Source organism: Podarcis tiliguerta (assembly GCF_965153285.1).
Source record: "Podarcis tiliguerta genome assembly, chromosome: 5".
NCBI lineage: Eukaryota > Metazoa > Chordata > Lepidosauria > Squamata > Lacertidae > Podarcis > Podarcis tiliguerta.
The window spans coordinates 15,450,146-15,467,913 of record NC_139538.1 but is presented as its reverse complement, the minus strand read 5'-3'; the positions used below and the strand labels follow the sequence as shown (position 1 = coordinate 15,467,913).

General features: G+C 42.1%; 1 protein-coding gene across 3 annotated transcripts in view; it reads left to right on the top strand.

Annotated features, from left to right (window-relative positions):
• GPR160 (G protein-coupled receptor 160) overlaps nucleotides 1-17,701 on the top strand; it is a 31,238-nt gene extending 13,537 nt beyond the window's left edge. Inside the window, exons 1-2 of one of the 3 annotated variants that reach the window (XM_083442395.1) lie at nucleotides 5,923-6,487; nucleotides 15,877-17,701. In XM_083442395.1, coding sequence (XP_083298521.1) covers nucleotides 15,925-16,947 — 1,023 coding nt within the window. In that variant the 5' untranslated portion in view covers nucleotides 5,923-6,487; nucleotides 15,877-15,924 and the 3' untranslated portion in view covers nucleotides 16,948-17,701. Of the gene's footprint in view, nucleotides 1-5,922; nucleotides 6,488-9,996; nucleotides 10,018-15,876 lie in introns of those variants that run through there. The other 2 variants (XM_083442397.1, XM_083442396.1) reach the window with 2 other exon arrangements.
• The last annotated feature ends 67 nt before the right edge of the window (nucleotides 17,702-17,768 follow it).

Below are 17,768 nucleotides of genomic sequence, written 5' to 3'. Positions count from 1 at the left end.
ACAACAACGTATATTGCCCTATACCTGGGGGTCTCAGGGCAGTTCACAGAATAAATGCCGCACTGCCCTGCGACCTCCACTTTGTTCATCCCACTGTCCCTGCCACTGGTAGAGAAGAAGAAGCAGTGCTGATTTCCAGGAAGATCTCACCAAAAATTAGGGCTGCTTCTCTACCAGAGTGGTGGGTGCCTGTGTGGCGTCACCTTGGAGGCTTCCACCATCTGAGGCAGTTGCTTCACCCCGCCTCATGGATGGGATGGGCTTGCACACTATAAATTACAAGGGGAACTCTGTTTCCAGTGTAACATTACTAGAAAGCTTGGGACTATTTGTAGGAAGGATTGTGGGCAGGAAGTGGGTGCTTAACTTGTCCTTTGCTTATTGATTTATCCCTGCAAATGCCATTTAGAAAAGTTTTATCTTCAGTTTTTTTAAACCTGTCATGTGGGGAGAACCGTATAATAATAAATGGGGAGGGGATAGGAAACCTGGGGTTTTGACATAGGGGTGGCATATAATGATTGGATAGGAGTCTGTAAATAAACAACAGCTGTCCCTCAGCTCTCCTTTCAGAGGTAAGAGCTGAAAGGCAAGTTCAGGAAACTGATCCGAACATGAGTAATAAAATTACGTTGTATGCTAGTGATGTAGTTTTTAATCCAGCATAATCTTTTTTTGCCCTTATGGATCTATTGAACAATTTTAACTCTCTCAAGATACAAAATTGCTTGATCAAAGTCCACATTACTGAATATACAGTACTTGATCTGATTAAAAAATGAAACTGAAGAATTGAAGAGCATAGCACAGCCCAGTGGTACAGTGACTGACTATGACCAGGACAACCCAGATATTCTTTCCTTTGTTTGATGTGTACCCCCCCTTTTATTTAAAAAACGTCTTTATCTGAAATAATGTTTACAGCAATAGCTGAAGAGTATTTGGTAAAACTTGCTAAATATATTTTGTAGTAGCATGTTGCATTTTTAAATGTTTCACTTTTTGCATTTCTTTTGACATTTAGGCTTGTGTGCACACACACCTGAGTCTCCTAGGCTGCTTAGCCACAGACAAAAATCTCCTGACCTGAACTCCAAGCTATGTTTCTGGGCCTCTCACATACAGAAAGAGGAGGAACAGAGCCGCTTTCTTGGCTTTTGCATTCTAGTAAATTCTTCCCTTATAGGTATTTAGGGCTACTTGCTTGTTATGGAAGTAAGAGGAAGTCCAACTTGCAGGCGGGTTAGGGAGTTACATAGCTCCTGGAACTACTTTATAATGCAATACTGTATATGAAAACATGGTATTAAATGACCACTTGAATAATTTTCTGTCTTAAAACAGGAATAGCGCTGTAGAGTAGCTTTGGAAAGCAGCAGTTAAACTAGTCCCCGCTATGCACCCATGCTTTTTGTATGGAACTATTTCCAGGTGCTACAAGGGAGTTGTGTTTGTGTGTGGGCCGATTCTTACTCTGCCGTACTAAATTCATAATTAGTAAGAGTGTACCTTAGAGGCCAAGTGCAGGAGAAGAGGATATTAGCTTGCTTTCATCTATTTTGTGGATTTTCATCATGGAGAAAACTTGGGCAGCACAGGCAGAGAAACAAGCAGATTCTGCTCAGAGCTACGAAAGAGAAAAAACCAGCAGATTTTAGATGCCTCCTCAATTATCAGAGAAGCACAGGGCTGCTAACAATATAATATAATAAACATCGAAATAGTTTAATCACTGGCAAATCCAACACTGATAATTCTATACATAAAACAGCAGCAGCACTCAGCAGTACCTTGACCAAGAGACTTGGCTCCTATAACGTCTATAAGGCCTGGACAAAAAAATGTATCTAAAGCAGGCAACAATGGAATTACAGTTCTGACCTAGTCACCATGTGTCATTTGGCAGGTGCTGAAAAGTTTGCTTTTTAGGAAAGCGTTTAAAACTGCTGCTACTACCACCACCACTTTTGCTGTGTTCAATATACTTTGCTTTGATTATGATGATATGTTTACTTAGTTTCTTCACCTCCTTGCTGCTTGTGTGGTTTTTTAAAAAATGGTTTATTCCTCCCCCACTCTGTTTTATTTTTGTATTTGCTATTTGTAAATTGCCTTTGAGACCCTTTGAATCTCAATAAATAAATAAATATTGGGTTTACATACTGAAGGATGATGTGCAGCTTTTCCACTCCCCTCCTGTAGTGTCTAGCAACAGCTGTCATGTAACTCTTTCCATTTTTAAAATATATTTCTATTAATATGTTTCTTTTCTATTATTCCCTTCCTTTGATGAGCATAGGGTGGTATACATAGGTTTTCTCCTTTAAACATTTATCTCCATAACAACCCTGTGATGCAGATCAAGCTAACTGAGATGTGTGTTTTCAGGACCCACTCTATTCCAGTGACTGTAATTTGTCTTTACTGTTTAATACTAAATTTCAAATTGTTGTAGCCTGCCCTGGGACTTGCTGGTGAAGAGTGGGTAATAAATCTAGTAGCTGTGGTTGTAGTAGTAGTAGTATAGTAGTAGTAATAATAATAATAATAATTAATAATAATAAATCACTGGCCCAAGTTTCATAGCTGAGTGACAGTTTGAGCCTGAGTCAGTTTTAGTCCCTACAAATTGTGTGAAGAAAGTCATTTCCTGTAGTTTGTTCTCTGTGCAATGCAATCCTGGTTGTGTCTTAACTGAGTAGAGCTATTCAATGAGGAGGGAACTTTATACATACTCATAAGCAGACTCGTCTTTTCTGTTTAGGATGAGCACTTGTGCTGAAAACAAGTTTTGACACTAAACCCTCATAAGCCTGGATTGAATTATGTCTTGTATTCTGGTATCCTTTTAACGTGCCACTCACCCACTTTCCTTATCTCTATGCCTTCCTGTGTTTCATCTGGGTTCTGTAACATCACAGCAAATAAGGCAGTGGTTATAAAGAAGATGAAATTAAATGGACCAGAAAAAAACAGTACAGTAAGGAATGGATGGTTTCTGTCACTATAGTAAATTCTGCAACCTGTATAAGTTGTGCAAATCAAGGAAATGTGCATGATTCATTTTCTTTTCTAAAATTTATTCTGGTTATGGAGATAAGCAAGGACTTTTGCAGGCTCCTTTGGTTTAGGAGGCATTTGCCCATACACATTGCTCCCATCCCGCCTGTCATGGGACATATATATAGTCTATAGCAGCTAGGGGAGGGTAATGGGCAGGCCATAGTCAGTGTACAGTTCCAGCTTACGTACAATTAATAATTCAAATTATCATTCAAAGTAAGGGGAATGTAAGGAAAAAATAGAAATGATAGAAAAAAGAAAATATCTATTAAAAATACCAGTCAAGTTATCCTGAAGGATTTATGATAAGGAACTCACTAGTGATGCTGACAAGGTGCAATAGTAATTTCTGTTCAAGCACAAAATAACCTATGGCAGAAAAAGGCTTGGCTGTTTGAAACATAGGGTGTAAGTGCCAAGAAAAAACTCAAGAACAATTCTGGAATATGTCCAATTAACCCTGCAGGTTAAGGAGTGGACATTTCTGATAACTAGGTGGGAAAATGGGAGTGAAAAGTTTCCTCAGTGTTGTTTGCTGCTGTAATGGCTTTAGAGTACAAAGGACTACACTAAATTTATGTAGGAAGTTTTCTTTTGTTCAATGGAAATTATTCCTATGCATAATTATTTGGAAGTAACATCAACCAAGTTCAAGGGGACATAGTAAGTGTGATTAAACTTGCACCCTAAACATCAGCCTTCCAGAACCTGATAGTGGAGTTTGGGACTAGGATACTGAAATTAGGGATAGGGGTAGTGCCCCCTTCCTAGTATTTACAAATATATTTACAAAAAAAGTAACAACTTCACAGGTTAGATGCCCAAAGATGATTATTCTTGTCAGACATTTATTCCAGTTTTCCCTTGCCGGAGGGACTCCTTTGCTCTTGGACTGAAATTCTAAAACTGCATCAAATCCAGTTGCAACTTGTTAAATACCGGTAATTTGTTGGAGGACAACAGATAAGAGTTTTGCCAGTTTGGTTCTGCCAGCTCCACATTTGAAAATGGAAATGTGTAACACCATGAGGGGACTTTGTTTAGAAGATCTGGCCAAGTTATTCAAAGAGCCACATGAGGTCCATTTGGGAGAAGGGCTTCAGCTTTGGGAGATAAAAGTTAGGCAAAGCAAAGGGACACGGCTAAACGAGGTGCAAAAATGTGAGACAGATACACTGGTCCCTAGGTCAGGACTTAGGTCCTTTACCCCTTTGAAATAATAAAGTCTGGGCAAAGTTGATGAAGCAGCAATATTTTATTGAAAATAAACACTTGCAAGTGGGTGACCTGAAAAGGCAGGCACACACTTTCTTATCAAAAACATGAATATTTAAACCCTTTTCCTGAGCGCAAGTCCCTCCTTTGCCGCCCACTAGGAAGGGGCATTCAAAATGCAACGCCTATTGCGTCCGTCTATTGCAATGTAAAATCCAACCCCCCAACCCCTCTTTCATCCCCCAAAGCCCCTTATTTGGTTAATTTTTCCCATTCCCCAAAGCCCCTAATTTGGTCAAGCCTCTGTCCCCTTCATACTGTTTTAGCAATAAGGCTAGGTTTCTTTATTTCACTGAAGTGTGTGACACCGTGACCTGTTTCAGCTACCTGTTTTGCAAAAAGCCCCTGGCCACGGTTGCTAAAGATACTCTATTTCTTCAGAACAACTTATCTTTCTCAAAAAGTTCCCAGCCTCAAGGTTTCGAATGAAACAACACCCAAAGAACATGTGACCACAGCTAGTTTGAAATATGCTACCAACATCTACTCCACATCCTGGCTGCAATATTCCTATAGCCTTACACACCCCTGCTGCAATTTTCTTAAAAGCCCTATGATTTACACGATTAATAAAAACATTTTCCTTTTCTGCAGGAGCAAACGGAAAAGACAACATATACATTTCTCACAAAAAGTCTCAGACAGATTGGAATATTTCAACTATAAACATCAAGGCATAACTGGGGCAAGTTGCTCATTCTCCCAACTGATATTATATCTCCTTATCTCACTCTGCACACCCACATCCTTCTGCTTTTTTCTCAGATAAAAATGATGGGTGTGCTGCTGATGGGATCCAGCGAGCAATTTTATTGTTAAGGAGAGGGTGAGGTGGGAGATCAGGGCTGCCCAAACGTACCCATTGCTTATGCAGGGCTGGCCCATCCATTAGGCAAGGTGAGGCAACCGCCTCTGGCGGCAGGATCCACAGGGGCAGCAGCAGCAGCAGAGCCCCATGATGTAGATATTTATTTCCCACCTACCCACCCTTGTTCCTGATGTAAAAAAGGTAAAGGTCCCTCACGCCTCTTCCCTGGTGCTCAGGGCTCAGAAGGGCGCCATTTTGTGGTTCGCCTCAGGTGCCAAAATGCCTTGGGCAGGTGACATTTATGCCAGAGAGGCTTTGTTGCGAACGGCGTTCCCTCAGGGGTGAGTTAAAACCTATGAAATGTGGGCAGAGAGCAGGTTGTCGGAGGGGGAATGTATTCGTTATACTGTATTTCCTCCCCACCCGCCTGTGGCGGCGAAGGCCACCAGAAGCGGCTCAAGACCACGGCAGAGACGACCAAGTGCTGAGGGAACGTGTGGGGAAAGTCTTTCCCTCCTTTAAAAATAAATAATAATAATATTTATGCGAGACGGCTAATGCGATATAAACTGACCAAGACGTTAGCCCCCTTAGGGGCGCTCAAAATCAGACGGCGGCTTCGATGGACGAGTCAGATTAAACGCCACATGAAATAGGCCGAGAAATGAACGACCAGAGGGCTCTGAGGGCGCTTCCCTCCCTGCCTCCGAGCCTCCACCGTCAGACCGGTTCTGCTCGCGGAGCCAGGCCCGCGAAGCCCCACCCAGGGCCGCCTTTGGGAGTGGCCGCCAGTTAAGCGGCGGGCACCTTTATCCCAGGCAGGCAGGCAGTCCAACCGCCTGCTCGCTCGCCCTCCCGCCGAGCCCAGCGCCTTGCTGGGTCACGGCGTGGGGCTTGGGTGGGTGGCTGCCTGCAAGTTAAAAGTGGCCGCCGAAGGAGCTCGCCCTCCTTCCTTCCCGCCCCACGCGAGCTGAACTCTGAAGCCCGCCCTTAATCCAAAGAGAGATGACAGCGGAAGATCGGCTTGCGTGTTCGCCGCCCGTTGACAGGGCTTCCTCTGAGTCCGGAACCTCCTTTGGGCGCGAGGGATTCGTGAAGAGGAGAGTGCTTCTGAGCGCGTGTAGAGTGCATCTCTCTCTTTCCACTGCCCCCCGCCGTTGAGTAGCCGCACCAGGGAGCCTAGGTTCGCGTGTGATTTCTGATATAGACAGGCATGAGCCTCTAAATTTAGAAACTTAAGGATTTATGGAAGGCGGGGTGAGGGGGGAAATGTCCTTTTTTTGGTCCAGCCCTCCTCCTGATGTGCTATCTTGCCTAGAAACTGAAGACCGCTTAAGACAGGTGAGTTCCTGCTTTATGCTCTTTAACCAACTGCGCAGCAGGCAAAAATGGCAATAGGTTAAGCTTCTGTGTGGATGGTGAGAGTTAAATCGGTTAGATTTCTGCTTGCCAGGCAATGGCTGAATACGCATCATCTCTGGAAGAAAAAGGTTGCTCACGAGTTAAGTTGTGGCAATGAAGGTGAAAACAAAAGATGATCTGACAAAATAAGTCAGGAAATGTGACCACAAAGGTGTGATTAGGGTCAAATGACATGCGATGGGTAGTTGTAACTTTGTTTAGGTTTGATTTTTATTTTTTAAAGTGACCCCTTCCCAGTAGGTCCAGTCGTGGCCGACTCTGGGGTTGTGGCGCTTTATTGGCCGAGGGAGCCGGCGTACAGCTTCTGGGTCATGTGGCCAGCATGACTAAGCCGCTTCTGGCGAACCAGAGCAGCACACGGAAATGCTGTTTACCTTCGCGCCAGAGAGGTACCTATTTATCTACTTGCACTTGATGTGCTTTTGAACTGCTAGGTTGGCAAGAGCAGGGACCAAGCAACGAGTGCCGCCAACTTTCTGATTGGCAAGTCCTAGGCTCTGTGGTTTAACCCACAGCGCCACCCGCGTCTTTTTGACCCCTGATCTACTGTATAGCAAAGGTGCATTTATGAATCTTCCTTAGTTCAGTAACTAACCAGCACACAAAAAATTGGAGTCCTTTAAGGGTATTTACCTGGATGAGTTGAAGCGTCACCTGCCGGAAGGTGAAGAAGAGGCCCAAACAAAGGTGTTATAATGTGGTTTGAGTCGTTTGTAATAAGAAAACTGAGTGCATTCTACCCGTATATAATTTGTATACATTCCGTCCTTGACATGGCCTGTTATTTAAATGCTTAATAAACACAAAAACCTAAAGTGCCTGATCCTCCTTTTTCAAAACTGCATTTTATCAGCTGTCCAACTGCACAATTCGCCCCCCAACTCCACCTTTTGTGCCAAACTACAATAACCCCACCTGCTTAGAGACTGCTTTACCCTTCCAGCTGCTTTTCTATTGAAAAATCACCCACCTCCACTTCAGCTGCTTTTCTTGGTGCCGGGAGAGTGAGCTAGACTTGAACCTTTCTCCCTGGTCGTTTTTGCGTGTACAGAATATGATTTTGTATGGATGGAAATTGTTAGCCCCTGCCTTGCAGTCTGAAATAGTATTCCCCGTACACAAATTTTATCACCTCAGAGAGAACAAGATATTTGGTCTATATGAGGCCCTATTATCACCCCATCTGCCTTGATGTGAGACCCAGTGTTGTCTTATTTTGTGGCTCCCAATTGCACACTTAGCTCTTTAACTCCCCTCCACTGATATGAAAATAACCTCCACTTCTCCCTCCCACTCCCCTGACTCCTCCTTCACTTCATTCATAGGCGTGTGTTCCCCTTTCTCCTTTACACAACTGAGGCAAGATCACTTCCTTACACTTCATGTTATGATGGTTGCTTCAAACGTCATGAAAACCCACAATTTACATAAGTACTTTCTATTTAAGACCTTTTCTAGGTAACTGTTAGTAAGTAGGTTGTTTCTAAAAAATAGTTTGCGACTTGCTTGGTGTCTGACACTTCCACGAGTGGCTTTTTGCATGTGCTGTACACTCATGTAATGCTTTCCTTGGAGGAATCAGAATAATCACATAATTTGGAATAAGAAAACGGTGTAAAGCGCATGACTTGAAGAAAATACTGCTGGCCAGCCTTATGAGCTTCTGAAAATTTGATGTTGACATCAACAACCCTTTTCTAGTCAAGGGAGTTTAGTTTGTGTGGCAGTGAGAAATTTATTTATTTTACAAGCCATGTACAACAAGAGAAAATGAGTTAAAATACAAGTTTTAAAAACAATAGAACCATCCCTGCAAACTCTAAAAACAACTGTTTCTACATATGTACAATTAATATTCCATAAATGACTGAGTCACACCTCAGGGAAAGCCTTCTTAAACAAAAATGTCTTCAGTAGGCACCATTGTGCTCTAGGTTAACAGTAATGTCTGATTGCCCCATCAAGGACTCTTAATGATTGGGTTCTTCATGCTTTTACTAATCATATTAATGCAAATGTTGGCCTCTATTGAGATTTGAATCTATTTCTCCAGTTTAACATTGCAAACTCAAAACAGCTTATTGCCCTATAATGAGCATGCTAATTAAGCAATGGGCTAAGGGTGAGACTCCATCCCACTTTTGAAAGGTTTAGTTGGGTGCTGCAGTACCCATGTGGAGAAGCGGCATGAGGTCCTCTACAGATAGGTTTCTTTGTGACCACCGGTTTTGGTCGAGCTCTGATTCGCATAGTGAATAGCTCTGATTCACCACCATAACTCTGATTCACCAGACAACCAACTGGAAAATTTGTATGAGTTTAAATTTGTTTTAGTTTATACTATTGTGGTTTTAACTGTAACTTTTTTAGTGGTAATTCTATTGTTTTGTTTTATTTTTTTATAAACCACTTCAAGGTTCTTTTTACAATCAAGTGGTATATAATCATGTGAAGTGGGCACACATGAAGTGGGCTTTCTTGCAGAGGACCCAGTTTCACACTTTTGGCTCACACTTCAGTGTCTGTCGGTCAGGATGGCCGTTTATCACCCTCAGTACTGAAGGCAATATATGGGAGAGTGCTTTCACACTCCTCTTTGTGAGCTTCTCATGGGTATCTGGTTGGTTGCAGTGGGAGCATAAACCTGGACTTTATAGGCATTTGGCCTGATCCAGCAGAGCTTTCCTGATTTTCTTAATTTATCTGTTTGGTGAATGGAGGGACTCACACTGCTTTTTCACAAGGCTAGTGTAGGATGGCCCTGGGTAAAAGTATGAACCATATCTGACTATGTTCATTGGTATAGTGGGCAGTCTGGATTACTTAGAGGTAAAGGTACCCCTGCCTGTACGGGCCAGTCGTGTCCGACTCTAGGGTTGTGCGCCCATCTCACTTAAGAGGCCGGGGGCCAGCGCTGTCCGGAGACACTTCCGGGTCACGTGGCCAGCATGACGAAGCTGCTCTGGCGAGCCAGCACCAGCGCTGCACACTGAAACGCCGTTTACCTTCCCGCTATTTATCTACTTGCACTTAGGGGTGCTTTTGAACTGCTAGGTGGGCAGGAGCTGGGACCGAACGACGGGAGCTCACCCCGCCGCGGGGATTTGAACTGCTGACCTTACGATCAGCAAGTCCTAGGCACTGAGGTTTTACCCACAGCGCCACCTGTGTCCCTCCTGGATTACTTAACCTGAACCAAAATTGCCACATCTTGTGTAGGTGCCCCAAGGACACATACTCAGAATTGCATAATATTCTGTTCCATAGTCTTCTGTATCCATGTTTAGTTGAAGACTGAATTTTTCCAACTCTTTCAGTGCCTGCTTTTGAAGTGATTATACCAGCTGTTGGATTTGAGTATGGGACTAAGACTATAATCCCGTACCCATTTACCTGTACCTCGTTGAACTCAATGGGACATTGCAGAACTGTTTTCTGGCATATGAAATGTGTGTATGTAGTATTGTTTATTTGTGGTGTTCAATGGCATAAGTAGTCTTTCAGCATATATTATGCATTGTATGCAACTAAATTCTACTCAGAGTAGGACCATTCAAATTAATGGATGTAAATTAACCAAGTCCATTAATTTTAGTGGGTCTGTGGGTATGATTAATGCTGGAAAAAACCCTATGAGTATAATATGTTCACATTTATTTACTGCTTTTTAATCATAGCTTAATACATTTGTGGGGTGGGAAAGATATCAGTGGTGTCTTTCTGTAAAAGTTTTATGTCTTGTATTTCCTCTTCAGTTTCTTTGCTTGATGTTTTAGTTAGGTAAGTGGTCCTTTAAAAAACCAGTCTAAATATGTACCTTTAAAAATGAGACATAGTAATAATAATCATATATATTGCACACATACCCCGGGCTTGACAGTAATTTGGCTTAGAAAGGAATCAGTACATCCAATGGTTATTTGGTGTCATTCCTTTTAGAATGTCCTATTAGATGCTATGTTGAATTATTCAGTATCAGCAACCACTGAATAGTTAAAGCCTGTTGGATTGTTTTTTGGCTGAGATTACGGTACATATTCATTTCCCAAAGGATTCCAACAGGTTGCATAGCAAATTCCTTGCATTGCTAATGTAAGTGCAGTTTGCCTATTGTCCCCGATCCTATCTACAGGCTTCACTTCTTATACCCCAGAACATCCTACTATGTGATTGACTTTCCAACAGTATTGCATAAGATGCCCATTTGTGGAAATAGTGTGATCATTTTTGTGAGATCACTTGTTGAGTTTCCAATCTTCAGTAAATATTAACAGTGATTTTTCTCTGATTAAACATCCCAACTTCGCCATCTCAGTTAAGTCCAATAATGTGAAGAATCATTCCTCCATGGTAGGTAATGATGAATCATTCCATCTTGTGCATATAAAAGTCTAGCCACATTTTGGGAATATTTTTAATGTCCACATCCATTCTGCTTCAAGGATTATTAATCCAATATTTGCTAAATCCAATATTTGCTAATTCTTTTCCTTTTATGTGAAGGATAAATATATTATTTTGCATATATTGAGAGTATTAAATACGCTGGTTTCTCTTCTGATCGTTTAAATCTTTCACCATTTCCCTCCTATTATATCTAGAAATAGCCATATCTCACTGGTTCTCTCCATTCTATCAGGTGTCCACCAAGCCCTCTGTATCAATGCCATCCTCTAAGACCAAGGGCTGTAGTTCACCCAATGTATTTTGATGGCGCTTTGGCCTCTCTAAATTGCTAACTTGTGCCCCTGCACTCACAGTGGTGGGTTCTATGTCTCCTGATTTAAATTAACACTAATTTTATCATCTTCATCATGGGGCCCCCCTGGAGATGGGTTCTGAACTGGACCCTCCTCAGTTCCTGATGACTTCCCTCCAGAGCAGGTAAAATAAAAAAGGTTGCAGAGCAGATTTAAGTGCCAATGGTGTTTCTATCCTACTGCAAATGGAGCCATCCCTTTTATGCAGGCCTAGTTTGCCCTAGAATATTCCCCATTGCCTAACAAATCCAAACCTTTCCTCATAACACCATTATCACATCCATTGCACTGAGACTGAAAAGTTGTGTCTGTGTAGCTCGCCCTGTGTATGGAAACAGTAGCACTGCATAGAAAGCTACCTTGGAGAACCTTGTTTTTAAACATACTTGGTCCTTGGAGTTCCTTTTTTTAAACAAATATTTTATTAAGGATTTTCTTGTTTTACAGAAGTAAGTGTAATGCCTCGTATTTTTTCCATGTAACATTTTTACAAAACCGTTTCATTTGTTGAGACATTGGGGGGGGGGGGAGAAAAAAAAAAGAAAAAAAAGGGGAGTGGAGGGAGGGAAGATGGATGGGGGTGGGGTTGGGTGGCGATGTTTCTATTATGCTTAATGTATGTAGAGTTTGGTGTCAGCGTTGCTTGTGTTGTTCGCTTGTGTTCCTTGGTGGTGAGAGAGGTTGGGGTTGGCCTAGGGTTGTTTATTCCTTGGAGTTCCTTATATAAAATGGTGGAGGCCTGACCAGGGTGAAGATCAAAATGGTCTCAATCAGCTACATCTTATGACATTTACCCAGCATTGAGATGTTAATATAAACAAAAGCACATGGACCATCATGTGCTGTGTATAATGCAAGAGTTCATTCTCATCTAGTAAATAGACCATTTTCTCTAAAAAAGGAGGATATCTAGTAAAGATATATCCTCCTTTTTAGAGAAAATGGTCTACAACGTCCAAAATCTTGCCTGGTCAGGTCAACTGTCTTTCCCTATCCAACAAGATAATTCAGAGCCTATTCATACAGTCAGTACACAATGAGATAACCTTTGATTTGTTTAAACATTCAAGATATGAATCAGAAGTTAAAGTAAACTGAAGGAAACTTGACAGCTGCAAACTTGGTCATAACCAATCTCCTTAAGCCATGAAAGCAACAGATTGAATGTCTCCAGCCTCTTCCTACTCCCCTACAATCTGCTTGCAAATCAAACAAAACAAGGCAAAACAAAATAAGCATTTGGTGAGGATCCAAAGAAATGATACATGCATGCCAAGGAGACAACATAGCCGGAGCCTCATTTGTTGCTTTTGCAGCAGCTGATCATATTGGTGAAGAAAAGACAAGGCACAATCATTTGCTTTTTCACTATGGAAACTTATGGTGACAACCATGAATGATGATGCTATTCCATAATGGCTCTTACACATGATAGTCTTTGGATCATGCTATGTGTCTGTCAGGGTCTTTGTCTGTCATGGATCACTTTCTTATTTCTCCTTAGGATAGGGAGACCCTGAGTTCAGCAGTAGGGCAAAGAGAATAATAAATACTAGAGCATCAAAAATACTAAACGCAATTACAATGAACACAATAAATAAAAACAGAAGGCTTTATAAGTTAAATCAGCACTTTAAATTGAGCCAGGAAACTAACTGGTAGCTAATGTAGTTGTTCCAGAATTGGTATTATATGTCCAGATTGTTCTGTCCCTGTCAACAATCTAGCTGCCAAATTCTGTGCCATCTGCAATTGCTGCAATGTCTTCAAAGGCAGCCCAACATAGAATGCATTGCAGTAATCCAACCTAGAGGTTACCAGAGCATAGACAACAGATGTTAAGACTATCCCAGTCCAAATAGGGGCACAGCTGCATCACCACTAAAAAGCTGGTGGAAGGCATTCTGTGCCACTGAGGCCACCTGAACCTTAAGCAACCGTAACACTCCTTTGGAGGGAATGTTAGCCCACCCAGAGCCGGCCGTATCCAACCCCTCTGGTCTAGAGAACCACTTACTAACAGTGCCTCAGTCTTGTCTGGAGTTTAAGTTTTGTTAAATAAAATAAATGGGGGAAAATTTAAAGTCAATATTTCATCATTATTCACCCTATCTGGAGTATAGGAATAGTCATACTGAACTACTTTGTTGAAAGGGTTATTGTGTGGCCCTGCTTTGGACAGTAATGCTTCTGTTTAATAATGGTAAATTTGTAAGCTGCCTTGAATGATAAGAGACACAAGGTGGTGTGGGTATGAGGAAGGAAGCTTTGGTTGATCCTTTGACTCTGAGAAGGTACTTTCCCTCTAGGTCAGACTGCCTAGTAGTCCTGCTTTGTTTGCTCCAGTGTGGTGTAGTGGTTAAGAGCGGTAGTCTCGTAATCTGGGGAACCGGGTTCGCGTCTCCGCTCCTCCACATGCAGCTGCTGGGTGACCTTGGGCCAGTCATACTTCTTTGAAGTCTCTCAGCCTCACTCACCTCACAGAGTGTTTGTTGTGGGGGAGGAAGGGAAAGGAGAATGTTAGCCGCTTTGAGACTCCTTAAAGGGAGTGAGAGGCGGGATATCAAATCCAAACTCTTCTTCTTCTCCCCACTCCCCAGCTGTTCACAGTCCTCTATTTTTATGCACATTAAAGAACTTTTCATGCTGTGAAACTCATCAAATCAAGAGAATTGTACACTTGCTTTTTAAAAAGTGTAAGACTGCAATATTGAGGGAAACAGAATTCTGCAGCGGAACAGGACTCGAAAATACTCAGTTTTGCTGCCTTCAAGAGTACAAACACCTGATGTTTCCATTTTAAGCCTTCCAACACAATGGCATTCCTCTAATAGGAATAGTCTATGCAAATAAAATGGCTCTTGTGCTTTGACCTCGTGAACAGAGTTTTAATGCTGCCCAAGCCTTTTAGGCTGAGTCATAACATTTTAAAAGATAGGAGCGAGGAGCAGGATGGGGGGCGGGGAAGGTTTATAATAGAAATGCTGACACGAGAGTGGCTGAAAACAACTGTCTGAGCCAGAGGTGGTGGGGTCCAGGTCTTTCTTTGGATAAAGGCTGCATTATTCAAGAGTTAATGCCACTGACCTCATTCCTGCTGACTGCAGGTTCTGACTGATAAGGCTGCACCCACCCAGATCAGTGACTTGGTCGAACAGTGGCTACATCATGATGTTCTGCTGGCCTGCAGGATGTGCATCACAATGTATTTTGGTTGACCAAGGGTCTGATTCAGTATAAAGCTGAGAGGTATACATCAATTCATAGACTAGACGATATAAACAAAATATACATGCCCTTCTCTTGCTTCCAAACCCTTCCATGGTTCTATTGCCTTGTGATCTCATGATGCTGGTCAATACTAGGTCAGTGAATGGACTCTGGCCTTGGTTTTCTGCACTGAATTGGATTGTGGTGATCTTAGAGTGGAGGAACTTTCTATTGTTCAGTTGTCATGGTCAGATTACTACCTGGTAAAGTTTAGACTTGCTGGAAGTCAGAGACTCTGCAGGGGTGGGGGACTGAATAAGTGTTGCACCCCAGGAGGCTGATGGATCTGAATGGTTTCCTGATGACTCATACAAACCTGCCTGGGTTTTGAGATCTTCAGGGGAGGCCTTCTCTTGTCCCCACCACCCTCACAGGCATGCTTTGTGGGATCATGGGACAGGGACTTCTCGGTAGCTGCTCCCAGTCTTTGAAATTCCCTCCCCAGATAAGCTAGACTGGCTCCCTCCTTGTCCTTCTGCTGGCAGGTGAATACTGCTTTGTTCCATCAGGCTTTTGTGAACCGACTGCCTTTAATAGTAACTTTGTTAATAAGTTTGGTGTCTAGCTCTGAGCCTTACTGTCAAGATTGCATGTACGGAGCTATTTCCTATTTGGGGTTATGGCTTCTTTGTTGAGAAACAAAACCATCATTTCTGACAGTGCACGTCAAGAAACAGGGCAATGGTGTTTTCAGTACTGGGAAATGGGGCTGATTTTTGGGTCCGTCTCAGCCTAGCATTGTTTGTTTTGATTGGCAATGTCTCTTAAAGGTCTGAGGCAGAGGTGTTTCTAGTGGTGCTACTTGACTTTAAAATGGAGATGCCAGGGATTTAATATGAGACTGCATACATGCAAAAGCTTCACCACTATGCTTTCCTAAATGTGATGAAAGCAAAACACAAGACATCTTGGTTTTCTGTGTTCATTCTCTTGACAAGTGAGGAAGGCAGGGAAAATGGAAGAATGGCAACATATGAATATGGCATGATTTAAAGCCTGCTGGATAAGAAAAGGAAACTTTTTATATGGATTCCTCTGTCAGTGGGTTGATTGTGCAGTATCTTTTAATATGGATAGATATACCCGATTTTGTGGAGGCGTCGCAGTTGTGGGATCCCTTCCCTGGAGGTATTGATCAGCATCCCCCTTTGTTCTTAGGAAGTCTTTGAAAACATATTTTATTCCAACGAGCTTTTAATGTATAGCTTGTACTGCTATTTTAATTATGTTATCTAAGAATCTAGAAATAACTAACCAACCCTTGTTTTTATCTTTTAGGTATGTGTTGGAAATAAAGTTCAATAATACTCAACTCCATCCAAAATAATGGCTGCCATTTTCTGTGAGAACTGTTCTTTTTCATATTTTCAACATGGCCAAGCCTCCCATCATTCTGAAGCTAGTGGAGCTCTTCTGCTCATCATGCTTGGGAAAGTCATGCTCAATCTATTTTTGTTACAAGTCCGAAAACCAAATCTCCGTGAGAGTTATATGGGCTATTTCTGCAATTCACTAGCCTTTGTTGACTTTGTGCTTCTAGCAACTATGTCCTTCATTGCCTGTTTTCAGGATTTCATGCTTTTAGGCGTCCGATTTACTGTGTATCATATCTGTCTTCTGGCTCAGATAGCAGCCCTTGCCTATGGAATCTTATTTTACCCAGTTTCTTTTGTAGCTGGTTTGGATTACTACCTTACAATAACCCAAACTTCCAAGCGTCCTAACACGTGTTGGCGATCACTATACACAGTTGCTGTTGCCTTCACGTGGATTTCAGTTCTCTGTTATGTTCTGAATCTTCCAGGCAGCTCTATAGGACTTGAGGTAAGCCATTCCAATTCTGCCTACCAGTGCCCTTTCTACACCAGCAGTCAGAGCTACTGGCTGACGGTAGGCATGCTGTTTATCATATGCCTGGTTCTTGTATTCTGTTGGTCAGAAGTTGTGGATATGGTGAAATCAATTAAACTAATTTCCATCGAGAGAGAGGTTGTTTTGTTCTTCCCTTATATGCCTGAGTGCAGCCTCAGAGACTCTGCGAAGCATTTTTTGACAAGACTTATTATCTGCTTTATTGGCACTTGGGCACCATTTGTGCTCCTTCAAATGCTAATCCTGTTCCTTGGTGCAGAGATTCCTGCTTGCATAGAGATGAACGTTCCCTGGCTTTATTTTGCCAACAGCTTTATTATTGGAATCGCATTTTGGGCCAGGCGCCGCCAGATTGAAATGACAGAAGAGACTTGGGATGTGGATCCATTTGTCAGCTGGGAATTCTGCTTTGCCCCATTCAACCTCCAAGATGAAGAGAAAACTCAAAAGCCCACCACCCAAAGTTTAATCTGTTAGCAAGCAGCTGCGAGAGGTGAATATTGAGTTACCATAATAGCTTGGGGGAAGATTGTATTATTCTGCGACATTTGTAAACTTTTGTAGGTTTTTGGGGGGAAGGGATCACCAATATGTGTATGTGAGTGGTGCTATAATGTAATTGTGTGCTGTTTACCAAGTTGGATTTCCAGTATGAGTGCTTACTTCAAAATAACGACAAATTACTGTCAAAGGTGCCCAACAGTGTTGTTTGTAATAATAACCAAATTCTGCCCTCATCTCATTCAAGGCTCTCAGATCCAGTGGTGGCTACCATGGACGGAAGGAGGCAGTTGTTGCAATTTCCACCTTTCTCTTGCAGCCCTCAATGCCACCTTCTCTGCTCCCACCTCAACCCTTGGAACAGATTTGGGGGTGGGGGCAAGGGCTGCAGAAGGAAGGGGGAATAATAGAAAATTGCCTCCTAGCGCCCCTCCATGGAAGCCTCAACTGGATCAAAGAGCTTCTATGAATGGTTGGGAAAAACACCAATGGCTAAAATGTTTTGATTTGAAAGACAGTTAAATTGATCTTTTAATCCTTGATGATACCTGATGGGTGTGTGTTTTTATATGTTTTATTACAAATATTGTGTATGTTGTGTTTTAAATTCTATTTTCCCTCTCTGGTTATTTGCAGGGAGTTATTGGGTTGTTCTTGCTTTTATTTTGATTATATATTTTGTGTTTTTATATTGTATAGGGTGGTATATAAATAAATATAAATAATTTTATTACACAGTGTTTGAGCAACATACTTGAAATAAAGTAATCAGTGGCTGTCACTCTTCCCTCAATGTG